At 38.8% G+C, this 23,638-nt stretch overlaps 1 protein-coding gene across 1 annotated transcript; it reads right to left on the reverse strand.

Moving 5' to 3' along the window:
- Positions 1–212: 212 nt before the first annotated feature.
- Positions 213–19,289, reverse strand: LOC109912302 (transcription factor Dp-1-like). The gene is made up of 7 exons (XM_048592703.1): positions 19,127–19,289; positions 12,062–12,205; positions 11,407–11,475; positions 10,835–10,986; positions 9,084–9,250; positions 3,873–3,957; positions 213–3,092 (listed from the first exon to the last, which is right to left on the reverse strand). The coding sequence occupies exons 1-7, from the start codon at positions 19,238–19,240 to the stop codon at positions 2,921–2,923; spliced, it is 903 nt and encodes a 300-aa protein (XP_048448660.1). The 5' UTR covers positions 19,241–19,289; the 3' UTR covers positions 213–2,920.
- Between the last annotated feature and the right edge of the window lie 4,349 nt (positions 19,290–23,638).

Consider the following 23,638-nt stretch of genomic DNA (forward strand, 5'->3'; position numbering starts at 1 on the left):
TAATTTAGAAAGACAAAGGACATATCCAACCCTGACAATCATTGCCATTTGCGTTAAACTTCAGGCAATTTGAACTGTTCCAAAATGTGGCCAATTACTGTAAAAATTATTAATTTTGGACAGTTGCCAGGCAGCAAAGAAACAAAAGTAGCAGCAAATTAATCAGAAGTACTGAAACCTTGAGTTAAAGAAATAGTATATTTCAACCAAAGTCAAATATAAGATTACAGTTTTATTTCAAGCTTATAAATTTTAATGAGTCATGAAACTAAAAACATCCTTGTATGTAACAATGTAGACAGAATTATGTTTGAATTACAGATATTAAACTGCAGCATTGAGAAATCAGGTTTTGTCTCAACATTTACAATCTCTTCCCCCAACTCTCATTTTGCAACCAAAAAATGTATTTAGGGTAGGAAAAGATTATCTGTAACTACATTGTTTGTATCGTGGAAGAAAGATGTTGCATCATTGAAGCACACTATTGCCAACAAAATATACACCTTCGGGATTTCATAAATTTTAAATACTGTATTTTTTAATATTGCAGATTGCTTTGTTCCAAGTGTGTTTTAGAGACTTGTCAGTCTTAAATAATTTCTATTCCAGTTATTGCCTTCTCTTTATATTCAAGATGGGTCTACAAATCGACCTAGTGTTTATAGAAAATTCTGTGAACAAGTTTCTGAAAATTTACAAAGCTCCTCAAAAAGTTGCTTCAGGAAACTTCCCTAAAATCAATTTAAGAATCAAGATACAGACTTAGTTTATTAGATTACCATGGGGCCACAGTTCCTATGTTTTATTCAATCCAAATGCTCAATCACAAACCTGGGAGAGAGAGAGAGAGAGAGACACACACACGCACGCACACACACAAGCTTAAGTTTCACTTCAAATCCAAATATTCAGATATTTGATCTTACCGATAATTTTCTTTTATAAAATGCACTGCTTATGAGGATGAAAAGTTTCACCCTATTGTTAGATTAACAAACAGCAAGTAATGAAGTCAATTTGTATTGCTCCAAACAGTGAATTAAATAAACATGAAAAGGAGAGACACGATGAAAAGGGTACAAAGTTGCTGCACCCCATGTGTTTTCAGGAGACGATAGGTGTGATGGACAAGGAAGTGTTTTGAATAACAAAACTATACATGAAAACACTTTTGCTTGTAGTCAACAGGGCAAAAGCAAACTTCTGAGGGATTCTTCATAACTTGATTCCATTTTCTTTACTCTAACTGCATTTAAATAAATCCAAGAAATCGCATGCTTGATGGCAAACCTTTTTGCCCCCTTTTTCTTTCCAGCTGGCTTTCTGAAGGCACCCATATAAACGAGGAAATACAACTGATCCAAGTTGTAGACTTAACAGGAAGCATGCTTCCAACAGAGAGATAGGAAATGCCAGCTTTCCACGATGAATTCTTCAGTAATGGGAAACAATTCAGCAAACCACTTCAGCAATAAAAATAAATCAACTACATAGTACTGGGCAAAGATCTCCAATGCTTCATTATCCGTTTAGGAAGTCAGACCTACATTGGACATTCATCCCATATCTATATCCAATTGAAGAAACAAAGCTTTTTCCCTTTCTAATAAGAAGTGCAGCTATACAAGTGTTTCACGTGCTTTCCTTTCACCCTGTTGCACAGCCCAGCCTAACCCTGATCCTCCAACAGCATGTAGCAGAGAGTCTGGAATTAGCCATACGGAGGAAAAGTGGCGCAAATTATCAAATTGAGTGGAGGATCAGAAAGCTAGGTGCATTAAACCGACAAATGTTGCTATACTACGAAAGCAATTTCACTCCAAAATAAACCTGTACAGGTCGTAAGCCTAGAAATACCACAGTGTAAAATATTAAGCTTTTAGCTTAGCTGCAGAAAACTAAGCATTTGTATACACACTGCAAAAAGTTTTAAAATCCCAAGGGTCAGCAAGAGAGTTCTTTAAATTAAGAATGTGTTTAATAAAAACTGTTGATTCCACAACAGGCTTTGTTCAGTATTTATTTGTAGGTGGTTACAAAGATAAGATGGGTAAAAAGATCTGCATCTGATCAGTGAATATACCACTATATTTGTGGTTGAAAAGGTGAAGTCAAACTTTAAGAAGTACTTCATACATTACTGCTGTTTCAGAAGCATACTAAATTGAACTATATGGTGCACTGTGTATTTGACCTAGTACCAGGAATTCTATTACACCAATCACAGATTGCCTTTTACAAAGTTTTCTGGCAGCAGCAAAAAGCTTTAAAATTACATATAACACTTCAAACAGATTTTTTTTGCTGCACTAGCATTTTTTTAAACCCCTTCTTATTAGTTCGCCCAACTATTTCTTCAAAACATCATCTCTGAGCTGATGAGATACGACAAATCACTGACCCATCTGTGACCACTTTCAATGCCTTTTGGTGATCAACAGCACACAAATTTGTAGCAGGAGGAGATAACAACTCCACTTCTTTTGCCCCTGAAATGGGACATATCTGTAAAGTGCTACACCAGCTCAGCTGAGAATAGCAAAATCACAACATGTAAACATCAGTATCAGGCAGTGAAGCCAGAGATGTTACTGTGATAGTGCCCTATGATATAATTGAACAAACAGTAGCTTTTTATAGCTGCACTTGGTGCAATTAGAAAACACATTGTAGATCCTCAACAGAGAAGCAAAAACTTCTTTAAAATTTCAACTGTTGCTCGTAAATTCAGAAAAGTTCTCTCTACAGTCCGGTATTCAAAGTTTTTGATGTTTAAATTAGAAGAGAATAGAATTAAGTTAAACCCCTCACAAGTCAAATAACAATTCTTTAAAGTCTCTGCCTCAAGAGACAGTTCTTTCCAGAGATGCCATTTTAAGCAACAGAAAACAGGAAGAAATGCAGAATGATTATTAATTCATTCATACTCCTCTTCGTCGTCATCATCATCATCTTCAATATAGGACGTAGGAGTTTCCATTCTGGGATCAGAACAATGTGTACCATTGAAACTTCCTTGTGCTTGACTGGTCACTAAGGCCACTTCGGTATCAGTTGGTAAGGCTATTTCATCACTGGCACCAAACGCTCTGAAATTAAAATCATTTATTAAAAGAAATTTTTAAGAGAAAATGAAATTAAAAGAATGAAACAGGTGAGGGGGGTGGGCAGAAGCAGGGAAGAGGAGCGATATATATAATTATTGATAAAGTAGTAAAAGAGTAAGCAGGCAGGGTCAAGAACCTGCTGAGTCCAGTTGAATTCAACTAATGGAGGGCTGTTATTTCAAAGCCGCATATTCTAGTTTGAGGCTGTTATAACTGGCCCATTGGAAGTTAAATAAGTTTCCTCCTTTTCACATAATCTGGAAAATTAGTTTCAAACCAAATGGTTATGAAAATTATCTTTCAGTCACAGGAGTAAGCTAATATTAAGTTTCAATAGATAGCACCTGTGAACATTATATGTGATAGAGCAAATTGCAATGTCAGCTCAGTAAGTTAATTTCAAAATTATCAGAAGCATTTTCATTCAAAAATGTTCAGAAAAATAAACAATGTGTACATAACACTTGAGAATGTAGAAGTCATATTACAGACAAAAATAATGCTAAAAGCAAGTTAGACAGTGGAATTTTATTAAGTGTGCCAAATATGTGCATGGTATGTGGAGATGGTCAAATGAAGAACCAGAGCTATATAAAAAAAATTTAAAAGCACTGCCTGGGAAATGATTCTTTCTCAAACTATCACTACAATTTTTGTTTCAATGGTACTTTCATCTTGAGCAAATATTGAGGTGAAATCACTCAGTTGTATGAAATTAGTTTTTAAAACAATAGGAAATGCAACTAGCTTCCACAGACTTACCTGCTAGATTGGAAGCTTGTCGAAGATGTAGACGCTGCTACTGAACTTGGGCCTGAGTTAACATTTTGCACTACTTTCGCCATTTCTGCGTAATAACAAAGGAAAATTAGAGCTTTTAAAAAATTGTTATGAATACCATATTAGACTATTTTAAATTAGCTGCATTTGGCAAAGCTTTCCAAAGACTGGAAATTAAAGGAAAATTTGATTTCAAGGAAGCATAAATTCTGGTTGTAACCAAAAAATTTTAGAAAATCAACCAAGTCATCGACCAGGCTAGGCTGAGTTGTAGATGACAGCATAAAATTACAAAAGGATATTGATGGACTAGGTGAATGGGCACATAGCTGATGTATTTCAATGTAAGCAAGTGAGAGTTTATCCATTTGAGGGTAAAAGGTTGGATCAGCGTTCCTTCTAGATGGCATGAAGTTAAATCCAGTCAATGGCCAAAGAAGCTTAGGTGTTCAGGTGCCTAGATCTTTAAAATGTCACAAGCGGGTGCAAAAAAAAAATCAAAAAATTGAATGTTGGTCTTTATATCTGGAGGACTAAAATACAAGGACGCAAAAATTTTGCTGTACAAAACCCTGGTTAGACTCCACTTGGAGTTCTGAGAGCAAATCTGGGCACATCTCAGGAAGGCAATACTGGTCTTGGAGGGAGTACAATGTAGGTTTATAGGAATGATACCTGGACCCAGGGGTTAAGTTATGAGAGATTCTATAAATTAAGCCTGTTTTCTCTACAATTTAGAAGGTCAAGAGGTGACCTGATCCAAGTTTTCTAGATATTAAAGAGAAGAGGCAACATATATAAAGATAAACTATTTTCACTGGTTGGAGATTCTACAACTAGGAGGCATAACCCGAGAATTAACGGCAGAGATGTTAAAAAGCACTTGTACGCACAAAAAGTGGTAGAGCTTGGTTTGAAACTCTTCTAGCTATTCGTTTTAAATCTGATGTAGCCACATTTTTGTTAAGCAAAGGTATTACGGGATATGGGCCAAAGGTACATGACTTACAGATCAGCCATGATCTCACTGAATGGCAGAACAGATTCAAGGGGCTGAATGACTCCTGTTCCTGTGCCCTATTGGTATCATTAAAATTCTTGACGACCAGAAGGTATATCAAAAACTCAGTTAAGTCCTTGAGTAATATGGGACTTGTGGATTTGAGTTATAAGGAGAGGCTAAAATAGCTGGGACATTTTTCCACTGGAACACAGAAAGTTGAGGGGTGACCTTATAGAGGTTTATAATATCTTGAGGGGCATAGATATGGTGAATTGCAAAGGTCTTTTCCCTAGGGTGGGGGCAGTTAAAAAATTAGAGGGCATAGTTTTAAGGTGAGAGGAGAAAAATTTAAAAGGGACCCGAGTGGCAACTTCTTCCACACGGAGGGTGGTTCGTATATGGAATGAACTGCCAAAGTGGTAGATGCAGGTACAATTACAACAATTAAAAAGACATTTGGATGGGTACATGAAAGGAAAGGTTTCGAGAGATATGGGCCAAATGGGACTAGTTTAGTTTGGGAAGCCTGATCCACACGCATAAGTTGGACCGAAGGGTCTGTTTCCATGCTGTATGGCTATAATCAACATGGTCATGATAGATAACTAATACAAAAAATCATGGAACAGCAAATGTATACAGTCCAATTATGTTCAATATTAAGATTTTTGTGATAAAATGTGGAATTCTGCATTGCTGAACATTGTTCTGTACTTTCTCATCTTCACTTCACATCATGTTCTAACCAGGAACAGCAGACATGCTCCAATGGTTTCAAAACTGTCTATCACAGCGATTTGTAATATCAATGACAAAAAGCTATTCCCCACTTAATATTGAAATGTGTAAATAAATACATAGGCATGGGTGGGGGGGAAACAGAAAGAAAAACCCTTCAAAGATCAGTTTATTACAAGCTAATATAAATGCCAATTCAACAAACTTTGCACTTCCATTCAAACACTGTGTCCTGAGAACAAAATGTGTCAGTCAATCCTGGAACTCAGCCAAGCATTCATAACGAAGCCAACTGTAAATATGGATATCTGGCGATCTGTTCAGTTTGTTGGTGATAGTTGCCAGATGGTCTCCTATGAATACTTGGCTGAGCTCGAAGAACATTTGCTTACTCATCTCTCAGCAAGCAATGCAAGCTTAGTGTTTTTTTAAAATTGACATAATTATTAAGTTGTAAGAAATGACCTTCCTTCATGTGTTTTTTTTTGAATGGCTACACAATTGAGGGGGTGAAGTGTATAATAGCTTTTGGTCACTAATAGGATTAATGGCTGCAATTGATTTAACACTTTGAGGTTGTGAACTGAGCAGTTTTATCCCCCCCTTTGCCTATAGTGTCAGTTTCAGGAGAATTTCAAGGGCTTGAGATTCACTAAATGCTCTGATTCTGTACACAGTGATATTGGGAGTGCGGGTATGGAGAAGATATGGGGAGAATGGTAGAAGCATAGGAAATATGAGTGGCTATGGAGGGGTGGGTGAAGGTCTCAGGGCCTGACAATCATAATTACAACTGGGCTGATGTCCAGTAAATGGAGGCAAGCCCTCAAACTGCGCTATTCACCCACTTCAGACTTGTTCCAGAGATGCAGACCCAACTTCATCCTATACTTGCTTGTCCGGAATGAAAATGGTATGGTTGGGGACATTTGGCAAGAAAGCTCAGCCCCAGCGTTGCTCAAACTGGCCCCCAAATTAATTTCCCTTCTTCAGTGAAGAGTGTTGGTTCTTTACTCACCCATTCATACAGGCAGAATAAAAAAATTCCAGTGGTTAGACCGTTACCTCAGTAATGTCAGGGCTTCTATTTCTATATTGGAATTGTACAATGCATCAAACTCAAACATGCAAAACCACAGTCACGGAACGTGGGTTTACACCGATACCAGATTTCTAAAAACTCTGCTGCAGGAATGCAATTACACGTCCCTCCTGGTTCTGAACCCATGGGGTCTCCATTGCTACACTTCAAGTTCAATTTTTAGCTTTCTCTCATTACTTACTACCCTTCAGAGACCCATCATGCAAGACACTGCAATGGACAGGTCACTCAGCCCTACTCACTGCCTTCTCCATTTCCAGAAGATAACACATCGTGTTGAATTCTCAACATTAAAACTGGCACATGCTTAAATTTCATCCAGCAAATAGACACCACACTTTTTACTACCATTGGTACCATCAATCAACTTCAACATCAACTAGAATAATTTTTCTGGCTGGCCTCTTAGGCTATACATAGCTAAGTCAAAAACATTCTAAAGCCAATTCTCTCCATCACATCTGAGCTAACATATGTTTTTCACCTCCAAAAATATTTCCATCTCTACTCCCATCTTTCACCTTCTAATATGAAAACTACAATGCATTCTTTTAGTGCTTGAAAGTTTTCCTGGTTGAACATTTGCTTTACAACCTCTAATGGGTAGAAACCTTATGATGCATTGCACTACACCTGGTCATGGTAAAGTTCTGCTGGATTCTCATGTTTCAAGATTCAAGACTCATTTTCTAAACCTGAAATGCTTCCTTGGCTTCATCCCTCCTTCCCATGGATGAACACACTAATACAAAGCCATTTCTCATTCCTGCTGTTACTGCTACACCATTACTACTGACAGATGGGTCAGCTACACTGTCACCACCCCAGATTCTTTCCTCAGCACCTCCAGCAGAATTCCACCCAGAAACATCTTGAAGAGCTATCAGTCCACCCTGATGAAACTGTACCCTTCCACGCTATCCCAGTGCTTGAATGATCCCTTAGTTTAGGAAAAAAATCTTGAAGAACTGAAATTCAAACATTTCACAAAATTAAAATTGTGGTGAAAATTTGAAATTATGTAAAGGCTATTCCTTTAGCCCTGAATGCAATGCCCTGGAACACAAGCAACGATTTTTTTTAAATTTTTAAAGGAGACAATTTATATACATTGGGAACTAGTTACAGAACAAGATGTTTAAACTTAAAGAAGGCCAATTGGTTCACGCTTAGTCACTGAAAGAGAAACTCAGCTAGTCCCATTCCTCCACCTTTTCCAGTACCCTTGCAAATTTTCTCTTCAATTACCCAATTCCCTTTGAAAACCATGATTGAATTTGTGTTCAGCACTGTCAGGCATTTCAGATTATAACCACTGCTATAATGAAAAAAAATGTTCCATCTTACCTGGAAATATTACACAAACCCTTCACATCTTTCCAAAAACGTGGTGCCCAGAACCAACTGGAATTTTCCAGCTGAGGTCAAACATTATTGGACAAAGTTTTACCATAGCTTTCTTGCTTTTGTATTCCATTTCCACGTTGATAAAGCCTGGGTTTCCATATACCATTCCTAACATGTTCAACGAGGAACACTCTAAGGTTTTGTTTTTTTTCTATTCATGCACGGGATTGCTGCACAGTGGCTCAGTGGTTAGCACTGCTGCTTCACAGCGCCAGTGACCCGGGTTTGATTCTGGCCTCCGGGAACCGTCCATGTGAAGTTTGCACATTCTCCCCATGTCAGTGTGGGTTTCGTTCAGGTACTCCAGTTTCCTCACACAGTCCAAAAAACATGCAGGTTAGGTGGTATGGCCATGCTAAATTGCCCACAGTGTCCCGGAGGGTGCAGACAAGGTGGGTTAGCCACATGAGATGCAGGGTTACAGGGATAGAGTAGGGGTGGGGTCTGGGTGGGATGCTCTTTGGAGGGTCGTTGATACTTGATGGGCTGAATGGCCTGCATCCATACTGGAGGGATTCTATGACAAGTCTATTGTTACGTGGCTTTTTGGAGGCCAAGAATCATGAATAGGATATGGTCAATTGCACAAACTGCCTTAGGAGACTTCGAGTCAAAACACAGCACACAGTGACTAATGTATCACCATTTCACACCCAGCCGCCCCAACCACCCAAAACAGAAGACTCAAAAGAATTAATCCTGAATTATGCAAAAGTTTTGCATGTTGATTCTTGCCATGTGCAGCATTAACCAGAGTTATCGTTACACTATCCATGAACTAGATAATTAAGTAACCAGATTTCAATACTATGTAACTACTCAGTAAAATGAAGTTCCAATGCCCTTCCTTCCTTCCTCTCTGCAAGTAGGCTGAGCTCTTTTTTGGCAATTGTAAAATAACGTGATGGACACCATGAATAAATCACATCCCCTTCCATTTTACCTATGACATATGGTTCCAGTACGTGGGGTACTAGACTCTTAGCCATCTTCAACTCATCAGCAGAACAGCCACCAGACTCCAATCCAAAAGCCATTCGCATTCTCTTAAGAATTTCAATGTCATCATGGATTTCAAATGTATTATCAAAATTAAAAAAATATTCAAACCTGTGAAGAAATGTTATAATGTTGAATTTTTCACTTTGCAAAGTTGTAAGTAATATCCTAAGATAGAGATCACATCAGCTTTTCAAATATTTCTGACAACATATCCACTCCCAAAATTCTTTAAAATTTAAGATTAAAATAATTGTGTTTTGCTAGTCTGAACATTTTAAAAGACAACTAAACTAGACTGGAGGCCTGTGACCAGCAGTGTGCCACAAGGATCGGTGGTGGGTCCACTGCTTTTTGTCATTTATATAAATGATTTGGATGTGAACTTAGGAGGTATGGTTAGTAAGTTTTCAGATGACACCAAAATTGGGTGGTGCACTGGACAGTGAAGAAGGTTACCTCAGAGTAAAACGCGACCTTGAACAGATGGGCTCATGGGTGGCAAATGGAGTTTAACTTACATAAATGTGAGGTGCTGCATTTTGAAAGGCAAATCAGAATAGGACTTATGCACTTAATGGTTAAGGTCCAGGAGAGCATTGCTGAACAAAGACCTTGGAGTGCGGGTTCATAGTTCTTTGAAAGTGGAGTCACAGGTGGACAGGACAGTGAAGGTAGTGTTTGGCATGCTTGCCTTTATTGGTCAGTGCATTGAATACATAAGTTGGAAAGTCATGCTGCAGCTGTACAGGACATTGGTTAGGCCACTTTTGTCAGGGTTGGAGGGTTTGATCTATAGAGAGAGGCTAAACAGGCTGGGGCTATTTTCCCTAGAGCGTCGGAGGCTGAAGGGTGACGTCATAGAAGTTTATAAAATCATGAGGGGCACGGATAGGGTGAATAGCCAAGGTCTTTTCTCCAGGGTAGGGAGTCCAAAAACAGAGGGCATAGGTTTAAGGTGAGAGGGGAAAGATTTAAAAGGGATCTAAGGGGCAACTTTTTCATACAGAGGGTGGTGTGTGTATGGAATGAGCTGCCAGAGGAAGTGGAGGAGGCTGGTACATATACAACATTTAAGAGGTATCTGGATGGGTATATGAATAGGAAGGGTTTAAGAGCCAAATATGGGCCAAATGCTGGCAAATGGGACAAGATATTTGGTCAGCATGAACGAATTGGACCAAAGGGTCTGTTTCCATGCTGTACAGCTCTATGACATTAGGATTGTAAGAGTTATTGCGGAAGTCTTCTAAAGTGATCAATTTATGTACATTTAATAGGCCTATTAATCTTGAAGGAGGCTATATTTCACATGATACGATGGCACATCCTATCAGCATTTCAAATATAATCTATGTGATTAATGGTTTTAACATTAAATGAATCCATTTAAATTTTTCACCAATACATGTCCCTGATATTTTACTCAAAAAAAAAATCAGCGCTAGTAAAATTTCAATTAAAAATAAAACAATTTAATGCTTTAAAAGCAAACATTAACCTGTGTTCCAAATCTATGCTCAGACTCCACCATTTATTTTATTATCCTTACTGGTTATGTCACAAGGTATGATTCACAGTATCTTGCAGTTTGATAGGGTAGGTATTTTGAGAATATAATTTTTAATGTAATCTAATTGATGGAATAACAAGTTTCCTCATCAAACATAACATGGTCAGCTTTGAACTACTTACTTGTCAGGAGAGATGCTGCAGTCTATGATTGTTTTTTTGCTGGTGTTGACTAAAATGAAGGGCAGTTGAATTGCAGTATTAGGAGGAGGAACCCTCCCAGACTGTTGTTCTACAAGGCGATTTCGCTGAACCAGGTTCTTAAAGGCAATTTGCTGCAAAACACAAATAACTTGTAATTTAACTTCCGTTACGTATTCAATAAATGATTATAATTTTACGTGCATTTACTATGCCTCTCTTCTTTCTCTCTCAAAACCATCCAACGTTTCAAAAGGGTAACTACTGATCAGGACGCAAAGGGAATTCCCATTTCTTCTTCAAAAAGTGCACTATAACCCATCTGACACAAATGCAAAAATAACCCCGGAATGAAAGCAGGCACTTAAGAAAATCTTTGACATAATGTGAAATCTTCTGTACAACTCTCACTGCATTAACACTATTAAAAATATTACAGTAAAGAAATAAGCTAGGCTAGATTTTTGAAAAAAATACATTTACCCATCATGTGGATGTGTGTAGCAGGTATGAAATACTGCAAAATGTTTCACTTTCTTTACACTTTATTTTACCTGCAGCAGCAACTCCTTAAGTTGTGATTGCTTCTGTTTAATCATTTCCATTTTCTTTCGTTTCTCCATCTATTTACATAAATTAAAAAGAAGTCTATCATTAGCTGCAAACTACAGACCACAATAAGCAGCGCTTGTAACAAGGTAATACGTCTCGAGGAATATCACTGGAGCAGCATCAACCATCATTGGAAACTGAGCCACGTAAGGGTTTACTAGGAGAGGAGCATTTTAACAGAGTTAGAGAAGCTTGTGTAACTTAGAGACAAGACAGCCCTATGTGTTGTTGGAAATACAGGTGTTTTTCTCAAGCCAAAAACTAGAATCCAATGGGTCTTCCAAAGGCACTGAAGAAAATTTACTGTAAACTACTGGCCTTCAGTCACTCAAAATGTACATAGCAGGCCTAACAGATGGAGACTGGGCAGGATAATCAGGAAGAAGGGAAAAAAGGAAGTTTACTGGCAATAGGGAAAAATCAAATAAAAACGTAGATGAACTGCGCAAAATAATTCACAGATGTTAACTGTTTAGGCCAGAATTACAGAACTTGTTCCAAATGGAAGAACCTATTGCATCAGTCTTAGCACATCAATTTAGGTCTACACACACTGGATTGTGCTATGCTTCATGAAGAGAACTTCTGCATTCTTACCTCTAGATTCTGGCACTCTTGAGCTGAGTTTGTGGGAAGTCCTATCCACTTGATTTCCTTCTTCTCTTTGGAGATGATATTCATTGCCATGAGCACATTCAAGGCATCATATACACGACGTCTTATATTCTTCTGATCATAACCCTGTTGTGAATGAGAAGTTGTACAATATAATACCAAATACAATTGCAATTTGCTCCAAAGTAAAAGTATTCCAATGAACAATTAATTTCATTAAAGTCATATTGAGGAGTCAGTTGAGTCAGCCTGGTATGGTTACATACATGCTCTTCACAAAATAGCTACCAGAGAAGAGCCAAATAGAATCTTTAATAAATGGAAGGAACTTGAACAGGTTCTTAGTTGAACAGTTTGGAAACTGGAACTTGGCTACTCTTATCTGCACAGCAGAGAGTCACAAAACGGGGCTAATTACAAAACAAAAATGTACAACTTCCAGCTGTCCAAAATCTGAGTGCTTGAAGGAGGAACAGAAACCATCCCTCATCTTTGACATATTGCATTGATTATTTCAGCAACATCCCTTCATCCAAACTCAAAAATGACAAAAGAAATAAATTCTTAATAACTATCACGAACATACTGGCAAATTACAAGATTAGTAATCCAGGGGTCCAGACCGATACTCTAACTCAATTAAATAAATCAGTAACGGTGACCATCAAACTACTAGACTATTGGGAAAAACTACCTGTCAGACTTTGGACAGTTGAAAAAATGATACATGTTTTGTAATGAGCAAACAGCATAATCATGTAGTATTAATCTTAGTGAGAAATGTATTAATAAAGTCATAAATATTTAAAGATACAAACTTTCCATGTAACAATTCTAAAGGGCTCAACAGGTAGTGTTTTCATTCCCAAATGAGAAATAGGTACTCTTTCATTTATTTCATAATATAGTTAGGGGCATAAAACAAAGAGATAAAAATACTTTTCCAAATTGGACAAAATTATGAGCAGCACAACAAGAATTTATGCTGGCGTGTCAACAGCTTACTATATTTAATAATAATTTCCACACCACAATAGCCAATCATATTCCAGATTGGCGGCATAGCAACTAATGGTGGCAGGTGCATAAAATTATAAACAGATAGATACTCTGAGTGGGCAAAATTGTAGCAGATGGATTTCAAAGCAGGAGGGGCACCCTTTTTGGTCACAAAGTAAAACAGATTATTTGCTTTTTAAATTGCAAACATCTGAGAACAGCAGAGATCCAAAGAGACTTAGTGGTCTACGTACACAGATCATGAGAATGTGCAAAGAAAAAAATCAAAAACTTTAATGGAATGTTGGCCTTTATGCTTTAAGAGGGACAAATATAAAAGCGAGAAAATTTAGCTGTTATACAAAGTTCTGATTAATAAAATTCTGCATTTTTCTAGCACTCAACATGATCAACAGGCATCTCTATATGGCTTAAAGCCAATGGCATACTTAAATGAACTCACTGTTGTAGGAGATACAACTGTCAACGTGTGCACAGAAAATTCCTACAACAGGGCTTCTCAATCGAGGTCACCAGTTGAAATTTTGGTGTCACGAGATCGTAAGCAGCAATGGCCCTTACACAGCTCCTCCTTCTCCTCATTTCTGTTGTCTATCCCGTACTCTCATGCGTCTTCCCATCTGCAACCTGTTCTCAGTTTTTGCAGAGGGACTGTTACAATTTTCAAGCCTCTAAATGGCATCATAGTGTGAAAATGTTTGACAAGCATTGCCTTTCAAGCAGCATCATGATAATGACCAGATAATCTGTTTGTTGAGATGTTGGCTGATATATAAACATTGCTAGGATACCTGGGATAATTCCCTTGCTCTTCAAAAAATCTCTAATGAGGTCTGTTACAGCCATTTCAGGAGGAAAACACAGCCTTAGTTTAATGTCTTATCTGAAAAGCATTCCCATCAGTGCAGCATTTCCTTTGTACTACACCTTGATTTTGGTGTTCAGGTTCTGAGTAGGATTTGAATCCAAAACCTCATGAAGTGAAGGTGCTACAAACTGATCAATGCTGACTATTTACTGGCGTTGCAAGCTGCAGTGCAGGAACCTACTGCAGATTCAAAAAAATGAAACCAGGGCTCCAAGAGTTCATTTATGAGTAGAGCAGCAGATTTCATAAACTGGACTTTATATTCCTCGCAAGATAGAAAGTGTTCCGATTCATTTTGTTTCAGATTGTCTTTTGAATAGTGTAGTTGAAAAGAGAAAATTTCCACTGCTGGAGGAGTCCAGGACAAGGTTCATGACACTGAATTGAAGTTAGAGTTAGGCTAGCTGGGGAAGTGGTAGAAGTCTGTCAATCTTTCCCTCAAAAAGCAGCAAATATTAGCTCAATTTAGAATTTCAATTCTAAGACTGATTGATCTTTGTTAGCCAGAGGTGAGAAAGGATAGGAAGCCATTGAGCGTCGGTTGAATTAGGACACAAAATAACCACAACCTCACTGAGCAGCAGAACAGATTTGAAGAGTTGAATGGCCCACTGTTTTTCTTATACTCATTCAATTTGATGAAGCTTACTAAACTAAATTTTGAAAGTGAAGCAATCCCCAAAAGAAAATCAATAGGGAACAGCATACACAGAATGAATTACTAAACTGTACTTGGAAGGAATTGAAAATCTGCCAAATGTACTTTTCCTTCAAACACAGAAATTGGGAGAAACTCATATTACTCTCTCAACTGCCTTAATTTGGTTTAGAGGCATAGCAAAGTTACCACTAATCGAAGTTCAAGGATGTAAACTGTTGGCTTACATAGTGACATGAAATACATTGAGATGAAAATTCAAATAATACAAAAAGGCTTGGGTATATTAGGAATACAGATTTTTACCACTAGAGGACTTTTTTCCATAGGTCACACAAGCCCTCTAGTGGAAGGATTTAAATGTGGCAATAGTAAACTTGAAAACAGTTAATCATGCATCATCCACACTGGGCCATGAGGTGGAGGTGCCAGTATAGGACTCAAGTGTCAGAAGTCACATGACACCAGGTTATAGCCCAACAGGTTTATTTGAAATCACAAGCTTTTGGACTGTAGCCCTTTCGTCAGGTGTGCCTATCAAGAGAAAAAGATACGATCATGAAACAGATCTTCCTAATTTGTTCTTAACTGCATACACTTAATTTGTGTCCCCTTGCAGAAGGTTGTCTTCCAGCTTTAATATTGCACATTACTATCATAATTTGTTTTCTCACTGGGCAGGATGAGATTACAAATGACTTGAGAAGAAATATTTTCTTCCTTTTCTGATCACTCAGGAGTAGCACCTTAATTCCCGATCATCTATTTAACAGCTTGAAAGGTAACTGATAAACCCCTCCAGGTGAGGCAATTCAACAATTGGGAAGATTTCGGTTTAGAGTTAAATACTATTTATGTTATACAGTTTGCTCATTTCTTTTAAAAGATATTGTCACAATTGTTCCCTTAGGGAGGGAATTCCAGGATTTTGAACCAGTGACAGTGAAGAAATGTTGATATATTTCTAAGATAGGATGGTGAGTGGCTTGGAAGGGAACTTGCAGGTGGTGATGTTCCCATCTATCTGCTGCCGTGGTTCTTCTAGAGGGAAGTTGTCATGAGTCTGGAAGGTGCTGTCTAAAAGACCTTTGGTGAATTTCAAAGTGCATCCTATAGGTAGTAAACACTGCTGCTGAGTGTCAGTGGTCGAGTGACTGAATGTTTGTGCACATGGTGCCAATTAAGCGGGCTGGTTTGTCCTGCATGGTGTCAAGCTTCTTGAGTGTTGGTGGAGTTGTACTAATCCAGGCAAGTGGACACTATTCCATCACACTCCTGACTTGTGCCTTGTAGATGGTGGACAGGGTTTGGGGAGTCAGGAGGTGAGTTACTCGTTGCAGTATTGTTAGCCTTTGAACTGCTTGTGTCACCACTGTAATTGTTTGGCAAAACCAATCCAGCTTGTGATCAATAGTAACCCTACAGATATTGATAGTGGGGGATTCAGTGATGGTAACACCATCAGATTCTCTCTTATTGGAGATGGTCATTGCCTGGCATTTGTGTGGCGCAAATGTTACTTGCTACTTTTCAGTCTAAATCTGGACAATATGCAGGCCTTGTTGCATTTGGACATGGACTGCTTCAGTATCTGAGCAGTTATAGTCACAGAATCATACAACATGGAAGCAGATCTTCTGACCAACTTGTCCATGCCGACCAGGTTTCCCAAACTGAACTAGTCCCACTTGCCTGCGTTCGGGCCATACCCCTGTAAACCTTTTCTGTCCATTTACCTGTCCAAATGTCTTTTAAATGTGGCAAACGTTTGCACATCCCACTTCTAGCCTTATGATAGAGGCAAGGTCATTGATAAAGCAGCTGAAGTTGTTTGGACCAGTAACCTACCCTGAGGAGCTCCTGCTGAGATGTCCTGGAGCCGAGATGACTGACCTCCAGAAACCACAAACATTTTCTTATGTGCCAGGTACAACTCCAACCATTTGGACAGTTTGCGTCCTGATCCCTATTGACTCTAGTTTTACTAAGGCTCTTTGATGCCACACTTGGTCAAATGAGGCCTTGACATCAAAGGCTGTCACTCTCACATCAGCTCTGAAATTCTGTTCTTTTGCCAATGTTTGAACCAAGGCTGCAACGAGGTCAGGAGCTGAGAGGCCCTGGCACAATCTAAGCTGGACACCAGTGAGCAGGTTAGGTGGATTGACAGCACTGTTGATGACACCTTACGTCACTTTATTAATGATCAAGAGTAGGCTGATGGGGTTGGGATAGTTGGATTGTATACACTACATTATACGAAAAATGTGAATGGAATGGAGGGAGTGCAGGAGTAATTTACTAGAATGGTTCCTAAGCGTGAAAAACTTCAGCTGTGAGGATAGACTGAGCAATATGAGACTGCTCTCCCTGGACAGAAGGCAGATCTGGACAGGAGTCTGAAGATGTGCTGGACAGATTAGATAGGGCAACATTGCTTTAGCTTGTAAAGAAAAACAAGAGTGAGATGGCACAGATTTAAAGTGATATGTAAATGAAACAAGGACGATGTGAGAAAACACTTTTTCCACACAGCATGTTTTAGGGTATGAAATACACTACCTGGAAATGTGGTCAAGGCAGGTTCAGTTCAGGCATTCAAGCAGGCACTGATGATAGACTGAATGACCTCCTTGTGTGTATCATAATAATTCTGGGATTCTGTATTACCCTCCAAAATTATGAGCCACAGGCATATTATAATATCACTGCTGCATCACAGGCCATTACTGTCCAGGCCACTCTTTACTATTTCCATGTCAATCAGTCTATTCACCTCAAATGCCATGCGAAATAGCTATTTGCATAACACATTCAAACATATCCAACATGTTTCTGCACACAGCTATATGGAATCTTCGACAGGAATAAAGCATCAAATGGACACTACTCTCAAAGTCACATAAAACCAACTTTTTCAGTGTTTTAAATGCTATGGACAACAGTTTGTCTCATTTTTTAAATTTCCAATTTGATTTGCACACAAATTCATTAGTCCTCTCCCTTCATTTCTCAGCAACGTCACTTCTAAATGAGCTTCTGATTAACAGATATTGACTATTCTTTCCAGCAGAGTCCCATTAGTTCAAGATAACAACAAGGAATTATCCATCTTCATATGTTGGCCATACACTTTAAAGGGTTACAATTTTAAAAACATTTCTTGAAATACCGAGTTCAAACATACCAACACAAGCACTTTCTTCTTTCTTTTGGCGGGGGTGGGGGAGACCACATATTTTTCATTAGACTGGATAAGCAGAAAGCTGATTCCACCTTCAAACAATTCTGTATTCTGTTGAGGCGTTTTCACCCATTTTAACTCTACTTTTACTGTCAATTTCCAATCCAAAATATTGATCTTCTCAGTTAATTCAACATTTTTTTTACCTTTATTTCATAGTTCGAATGCATCAGTTGGTCACAACTGCTTCTAGGCTCCTCACCCTTCAACTCTTTACCGCAGAGTCAAATTCAGCAGTCCATCATCAGTCCCTTAAATTCCTTAGGCTGTTCTAACAGAGGACACTGTCACACATAGAAATAGTAGGAACTGCCGATGCTGGAGTCCGAGATAACAAGGTGTAGAGCTGGATGAACATAGCAGCCCTGGCAGCATCAGAGGAGCAGGAAAGCTGACATTTCGGGTCTGGACCCTTTGAAACGTCAGCTTTCCTGCTCCTCTGATGCTGCCTGGCCTGCTGTGTTCATCCAGCTCTACACTGTCATACATACTGCTTTCCTATTTTCCTGGTCTAAACATCTGCTACTTTTTAAGTCTTTCTGCTTTTTAAGCCAGGTCAGCCAGTGAATTGTACGTCAGTCACCAACATGAACTCAACAGCACAAAAACAAAAATACTGCGGATGCTGGAAATCTGAAGTAAAATAAAAACAAATGCTGAGGAAGGGTCACCGGACCTGAAACGTTAACTCTGTTTTCTTCTTCACAGATGCTGCCAGACCTGCTGAGCTTTTCCAGCAACTTTGTTTTGGTGCTAGAAATACTCAGTCCAGGCAGCATCTGTGAATCTAAACCTTGTGCTCTTTGTTACACACCTAATTCAGCAACAGGTAATGATTCAATTTAGTTTTACCCACACTATTGCAATGTAGTCCACACTTCTCCTTATTTAGTTAACCAAACTTCAACTACACTATATGATGGGCTCAAGTCAACTTGTTCAAAGTCTGTAGAATGGAAGAATAAAATCCAACCTCTCCTCAGTTGCTGCTGCCTCTGTCAATCAACAAAAGAATTGTGTTGAGGAACAATATTCAAATGTTCCTTATATTATGCTTACAAGACATTTTTCACTGAACATCTTATTTATTGATCTTATTTATTTCACAATTTTGTCCATTGTGGAGTGTCTGCCGCATAAATATATCACTACCATTTTATATATCCAGATTTATTAAAATACCAATGCTTTGTAAAGTTTTTGTGAATAAAAACAATACAACTATTTTTGAAATTCTAAGTATCATAACTGCCTTACTTCATCAGAGCCAGATTCCTGGTTATTGGTGTTACTGAATTCTGCCACGAGCTCATCTGCCACCTCATTGTAGGTAGTTGTTCCTTTCTGCTGCACCTTCTCACAGACCTTCATTGAGAAATGTCGCAGTCCTTTGCCGTTTTTTTCGCCCTTTTTATTCCTTTTACTGAAAAGTAAAAGGTTTTTGTTTTAAAAACCGTGTAATAAATAGTTATGAAATTTAGATATCAATTTACATTTACATTGCACTTTTAAATATAGGAAAAGGTGTCAAGAAGCTTCACAACAGCAATATCAAGCAAAATTTGACACCAAGCCACAAAAAGGCAGGTAACAGAAAACCTGGTCAGCAGAACAGGTATTAAGAAGTGTCTCAAAGGAGTACAAGGAAGGTACAGCAGTTTAAGGAGGGTATTTCAGGTCTTGGTACTGAAAGTGGAATGAAGAATGCACAAGATGGTAGACTCTTGGGAGGGCTTAGAATTGGAGAAAATTACACAAAAACATTTAAGAACAAACATGATTATGCCACGTGACATATACTCTGCGAAGCCGTCTCAAATGTATATCATTTTTCCGAATGAAATGGTTTCTCATTTTTGAGACCTCAGAGAGCATAGGCCCACCCTAAATTGTTTATTACAACACAATCCTTTCCTCGTGAGTCAATCTAATAGAGCTTCGCTATGCTTCCTTCCAAAGCAAGCATATGTTGGCAATTAGGGTCCCTTTACAAGTGAAGTGAATTTTTCTAGGATTTCCAGTGTAGCAGGAATCCTCATATAATGGCTGCTACACCGTTACTTCCCTTCCCAAAAACAAACAAATAGCAGAAAAAAAAAGAAAAACACTAATTAAACTTTACAAAAAGCTACCAGGCTACCGATGCCTGGTGCCTCAAACGATTCAGAAAAATTTCTCAGAATAATGAACACTGACTTATGACATTGTGAATAGGTATCCCATGCTCATTTGCTAAAAAGGATACAGACATGTGATTTACGCAGCATAGGTTGCAAGCCCCCAAAACAAGGCATAGTTACAAGTGCTCAGAGAGAATGCCCTTGTCAATTGGCAGTGCTCGCCAGAAAGTGGTCCCCTTCAGATGAAAGGGACAAGCCTGGGAGAGTGCTCTGATACTTTGGCTAGAGAGAAGGATGCTGCCTTCACACAAGATTAGTAAAAATATCCCATTCATTCTCTTGTATTAGTGAATATTCTCAATTGTCAAGAGTTGTCTACCTTTTTGGTCTCATTAACTAAGGTACAACATTTAACATGCAGCTTCTTAAACTTAAGAAACTATTCGAAAATGCCTTACAAATGATGACTAGGTATGGTCGCAAATCCACAAAAGCCAACACTCAGACTTCACACTCAGATCAAATTGTACTCAATACTCCAGATGTGATTTTATCAAAGCCTTGCGTAATTACAGCAAGGCTTTCTTATTATTTGACTTGAAGTCCCTCAATGTCATTTATATTACTTATTGCTGCAGATTACAGAGCTAAGGCAATAATGTAGAGAAAAGTATAATTTTAAAACTGAGGATTTACAGGCACAGTTACCGATACTACTCAGCAAGTACAGCAATAATGACTGAATGGGACTGTTGTTTTGGATAAGCTCACATTTATGGAGGATGAAGACAGGGACCTGACCTGGCCAACCTTGAAATGGATAACAATCACATGGGTAGGTACAAGAAGAAAATAAAGTAACAAAATTGAAGACAGGTGAAGTAACAGATTTGGAAGTAGGCAGTGGTGATGGAGCAGATTTTGGGGTAGGAAGCTCCATTCTGGCTCAAAGTTGTGAACAGCCTGTTTCAATTTCAGATGGTGACCAAGCAGATGGATGGCACTGATGGTTAAGGAACAAAGTTTCCGTCAGGGCTGAAGACAATAGTTTTGGACTTCCAACAATTTGGCAGGAAGGCAATTTATACTCTTTTAGTTCTGCATGTCAGACAAGTGGCATAACAGATCAAATGTAGGAGGCATCATAGAAGGTATTGAAAGAGATAGATGTCAGTGTTTACACAGAACTTACCACTGGTCTTTCAAATTTTCGCACCCTGTCAGCACACAGATCAGATATAAGAGGCTACCATGGATAGATGTGTGTGGATGAGGTATGCGTGCATAAGTGGGGAAAAAAGCCAAGATAATTCTCAGCAGGTCTAGCAGGTTCTGTGGAGACAGAAACAAAGTTAACGTTTCAGATCAATGACTTTCCATTTGAGTGATTCTGATAAAAGGTCATTGGTCAGAAACATTAATGATCACTCCTCCCACCACAGATGTGAATAGACTGCCTAAGTATTTCCAGAAGTATCTGATTTCATTTCAGATTATCTTCTGTCTGTGACTTTAATGAGCTGAATGATGGAGAAGAGGTGTAAGAGAACGGTTTGGCCAACCATGTTAAATGTTTAATGTTTAATGTGAGAAGGATGAGCCAGTTTACAAACATCAAAGTTAGGGCTCCACAGTTGTTAACAAGTCAGGTCCCCCACCTTGAAATTTGTTGTTTCCAAGTAATGGTCATAAATGGTATTTAAAATGATAAATGTCACTCAGTTGCTCTTCTGTACAAAGCTACATCAGGCCCAGATCACTTTTATTGTAAAACAGCAACCAAAATTCAAGGGAAATAAGACTCTGAAAACAGTCAGCGGTTGTGCTCAAAATTATATCTGCATATTGAAGCATTCATGCAAAGTTTTTACAGAACTTGAAAATAGACAACAATTGGGGGACACCTCCTTCACTTCTGCATATGCAAGTTTCTCATTTGATGAATTCACAATTCGTCTTTTATTTACAGCTATGGTTCCAAATTACTTTAATGGCATGCATATATGTGGAAAGTTCCCACCAGTCATCGGGGGAGTGGGAAGGGTCCTGTTCCCAATTAAAATTTTTTTGTAACTTAAGTAAGTGAAATAAGAGTCAACTTGTTGCTAGGCTGCTGAACAGCTAAATTCTGTCTAGCCTGCAAACAGAAAACTGAAGGGTAGCTGGAAGACCGATAATATTGCGATTTGACAATAGGCTGCTAGGTGGCTAAAAGTAGGAACGGTCTAAAAGCCACAAAGTTAAAGTCAATCAAAAAACCTTGACCATGCATCTCATTGACTACTCTTCTGTGAGGGTACCAAGCTCCCCCTCAGTTACAAGTTTCAAGTATTAGTGATAGTATTCAAGCTGGGTGAACACATTTCTAAGTGGGAAAGATACAAACACTATGATTAAATCAATTATTGAAATACAGTAGCTTTGCTTTACAAATTCCAAAGGAAACTTCAAGTACACAAACTTGATGTAGCAAAACCATCAACGCCATTAGACCAAATAAGGTTTCCCCTGTTTTGTGGGGAACATCTACCTGTTCCATCATTAATCCATCTAGGCATTCAAATCTTCACAAACCGGTACTCAAAATAGTATAAGAGGATGCCAGAGTCTGAGCAGATATCCATTGTCCATGTCACAAACACTACAGCTAATGAGTAAATTGTAACCATCACTAGCTATGTCTATGCTATCAATTCATTTAGGACATGGTTGAGTGCAGAATAAAAATAGTACAGTATCAGCTTAACTTGTAACAAGCCCACGTCTTAATGCTCTTAGCAGAAGTCTCAAAGATTAAGATTGGAAACTCTGTTAAAAGTAAGCACATTTATACCAGATGGGGACAAAGGGAGTCAGCATTTACAGGACATGTAATTTGGCTAGGAAATAAGACTCAACTAGAACAAACAAGACTGTTCTCATACATTTAGAGATAGCAACAAGTGCAGATGCTGGAGTCAGAGATAACAGTGTAGAGCTGGAGGAACACAGCAGGCCAGGAGCATCAGAGGAGCTGGAAAGTTGACATTTCGGGTCGGGACCCTTCTTCAGAAGTGGTTTCTGAAGAAGGGCCCCCGACCAAAAACGTCACCTTTCCTGTCCTCTGATGCTGCCTGGCCTGCTGTGTTCCTCCAGCTCCACAGTGTGTTATCTCCGTTCTCATACATTTATCTGGATTTCCTCAGGATACTCCGGTTTCCTCTCCCAGTCTGGGTGATGTGGATCGGCTATGCTAAATTGCCCATAGGGTCCAGGGATATGCAGGCTAGGTGGATTCGCCACGGGAAATGCAGAGTTACAACGATTGGGTAGGGGGAATGAGTCAGTGCGGGATGCTCTTCAGATCAGTGTGGACTTGATGGGTCAAATGGCCTGTTTCCACATTCTACGATTTAGGCAGCACTGGAGTTCAAAGCCAGAAGATGGTAAAATCCCGATGTGTGGACCCTTAGCAGATTTGCTTGTTCCAGCCCTGAGACAGCCGAGGAGGCCCACCTGTATCCTCGAGTTGCCTACAAATGCACTGTGCAATAATGCCTTTTATTCAATGTTTTCCACTCTTTGCATATTCTGACTTTGTAAAAGGCATTGGAAAACTCACTAATTTTCTTCTGTTTAATACACTGTCTTCAGAAAAATGCGATGCAGT

The sequence above is a fragment of the Rhincodon typus genome, unplaced genomic scaffold, assembly GCF_021869965.1.
Source record: "Rhincodon typus isolate 14 unplaced genomic scaffold, sRhiTyp1.1 hic_rhity00001690, whole genome shotgun sequence".
Classification (NCBI taxonomy): Eukaryota; Metazoa; Chordata; class Chondrichthyes; order Orectolobiformes; family Rhincodontidae; genus Rhincodon; species Rhincodon typus.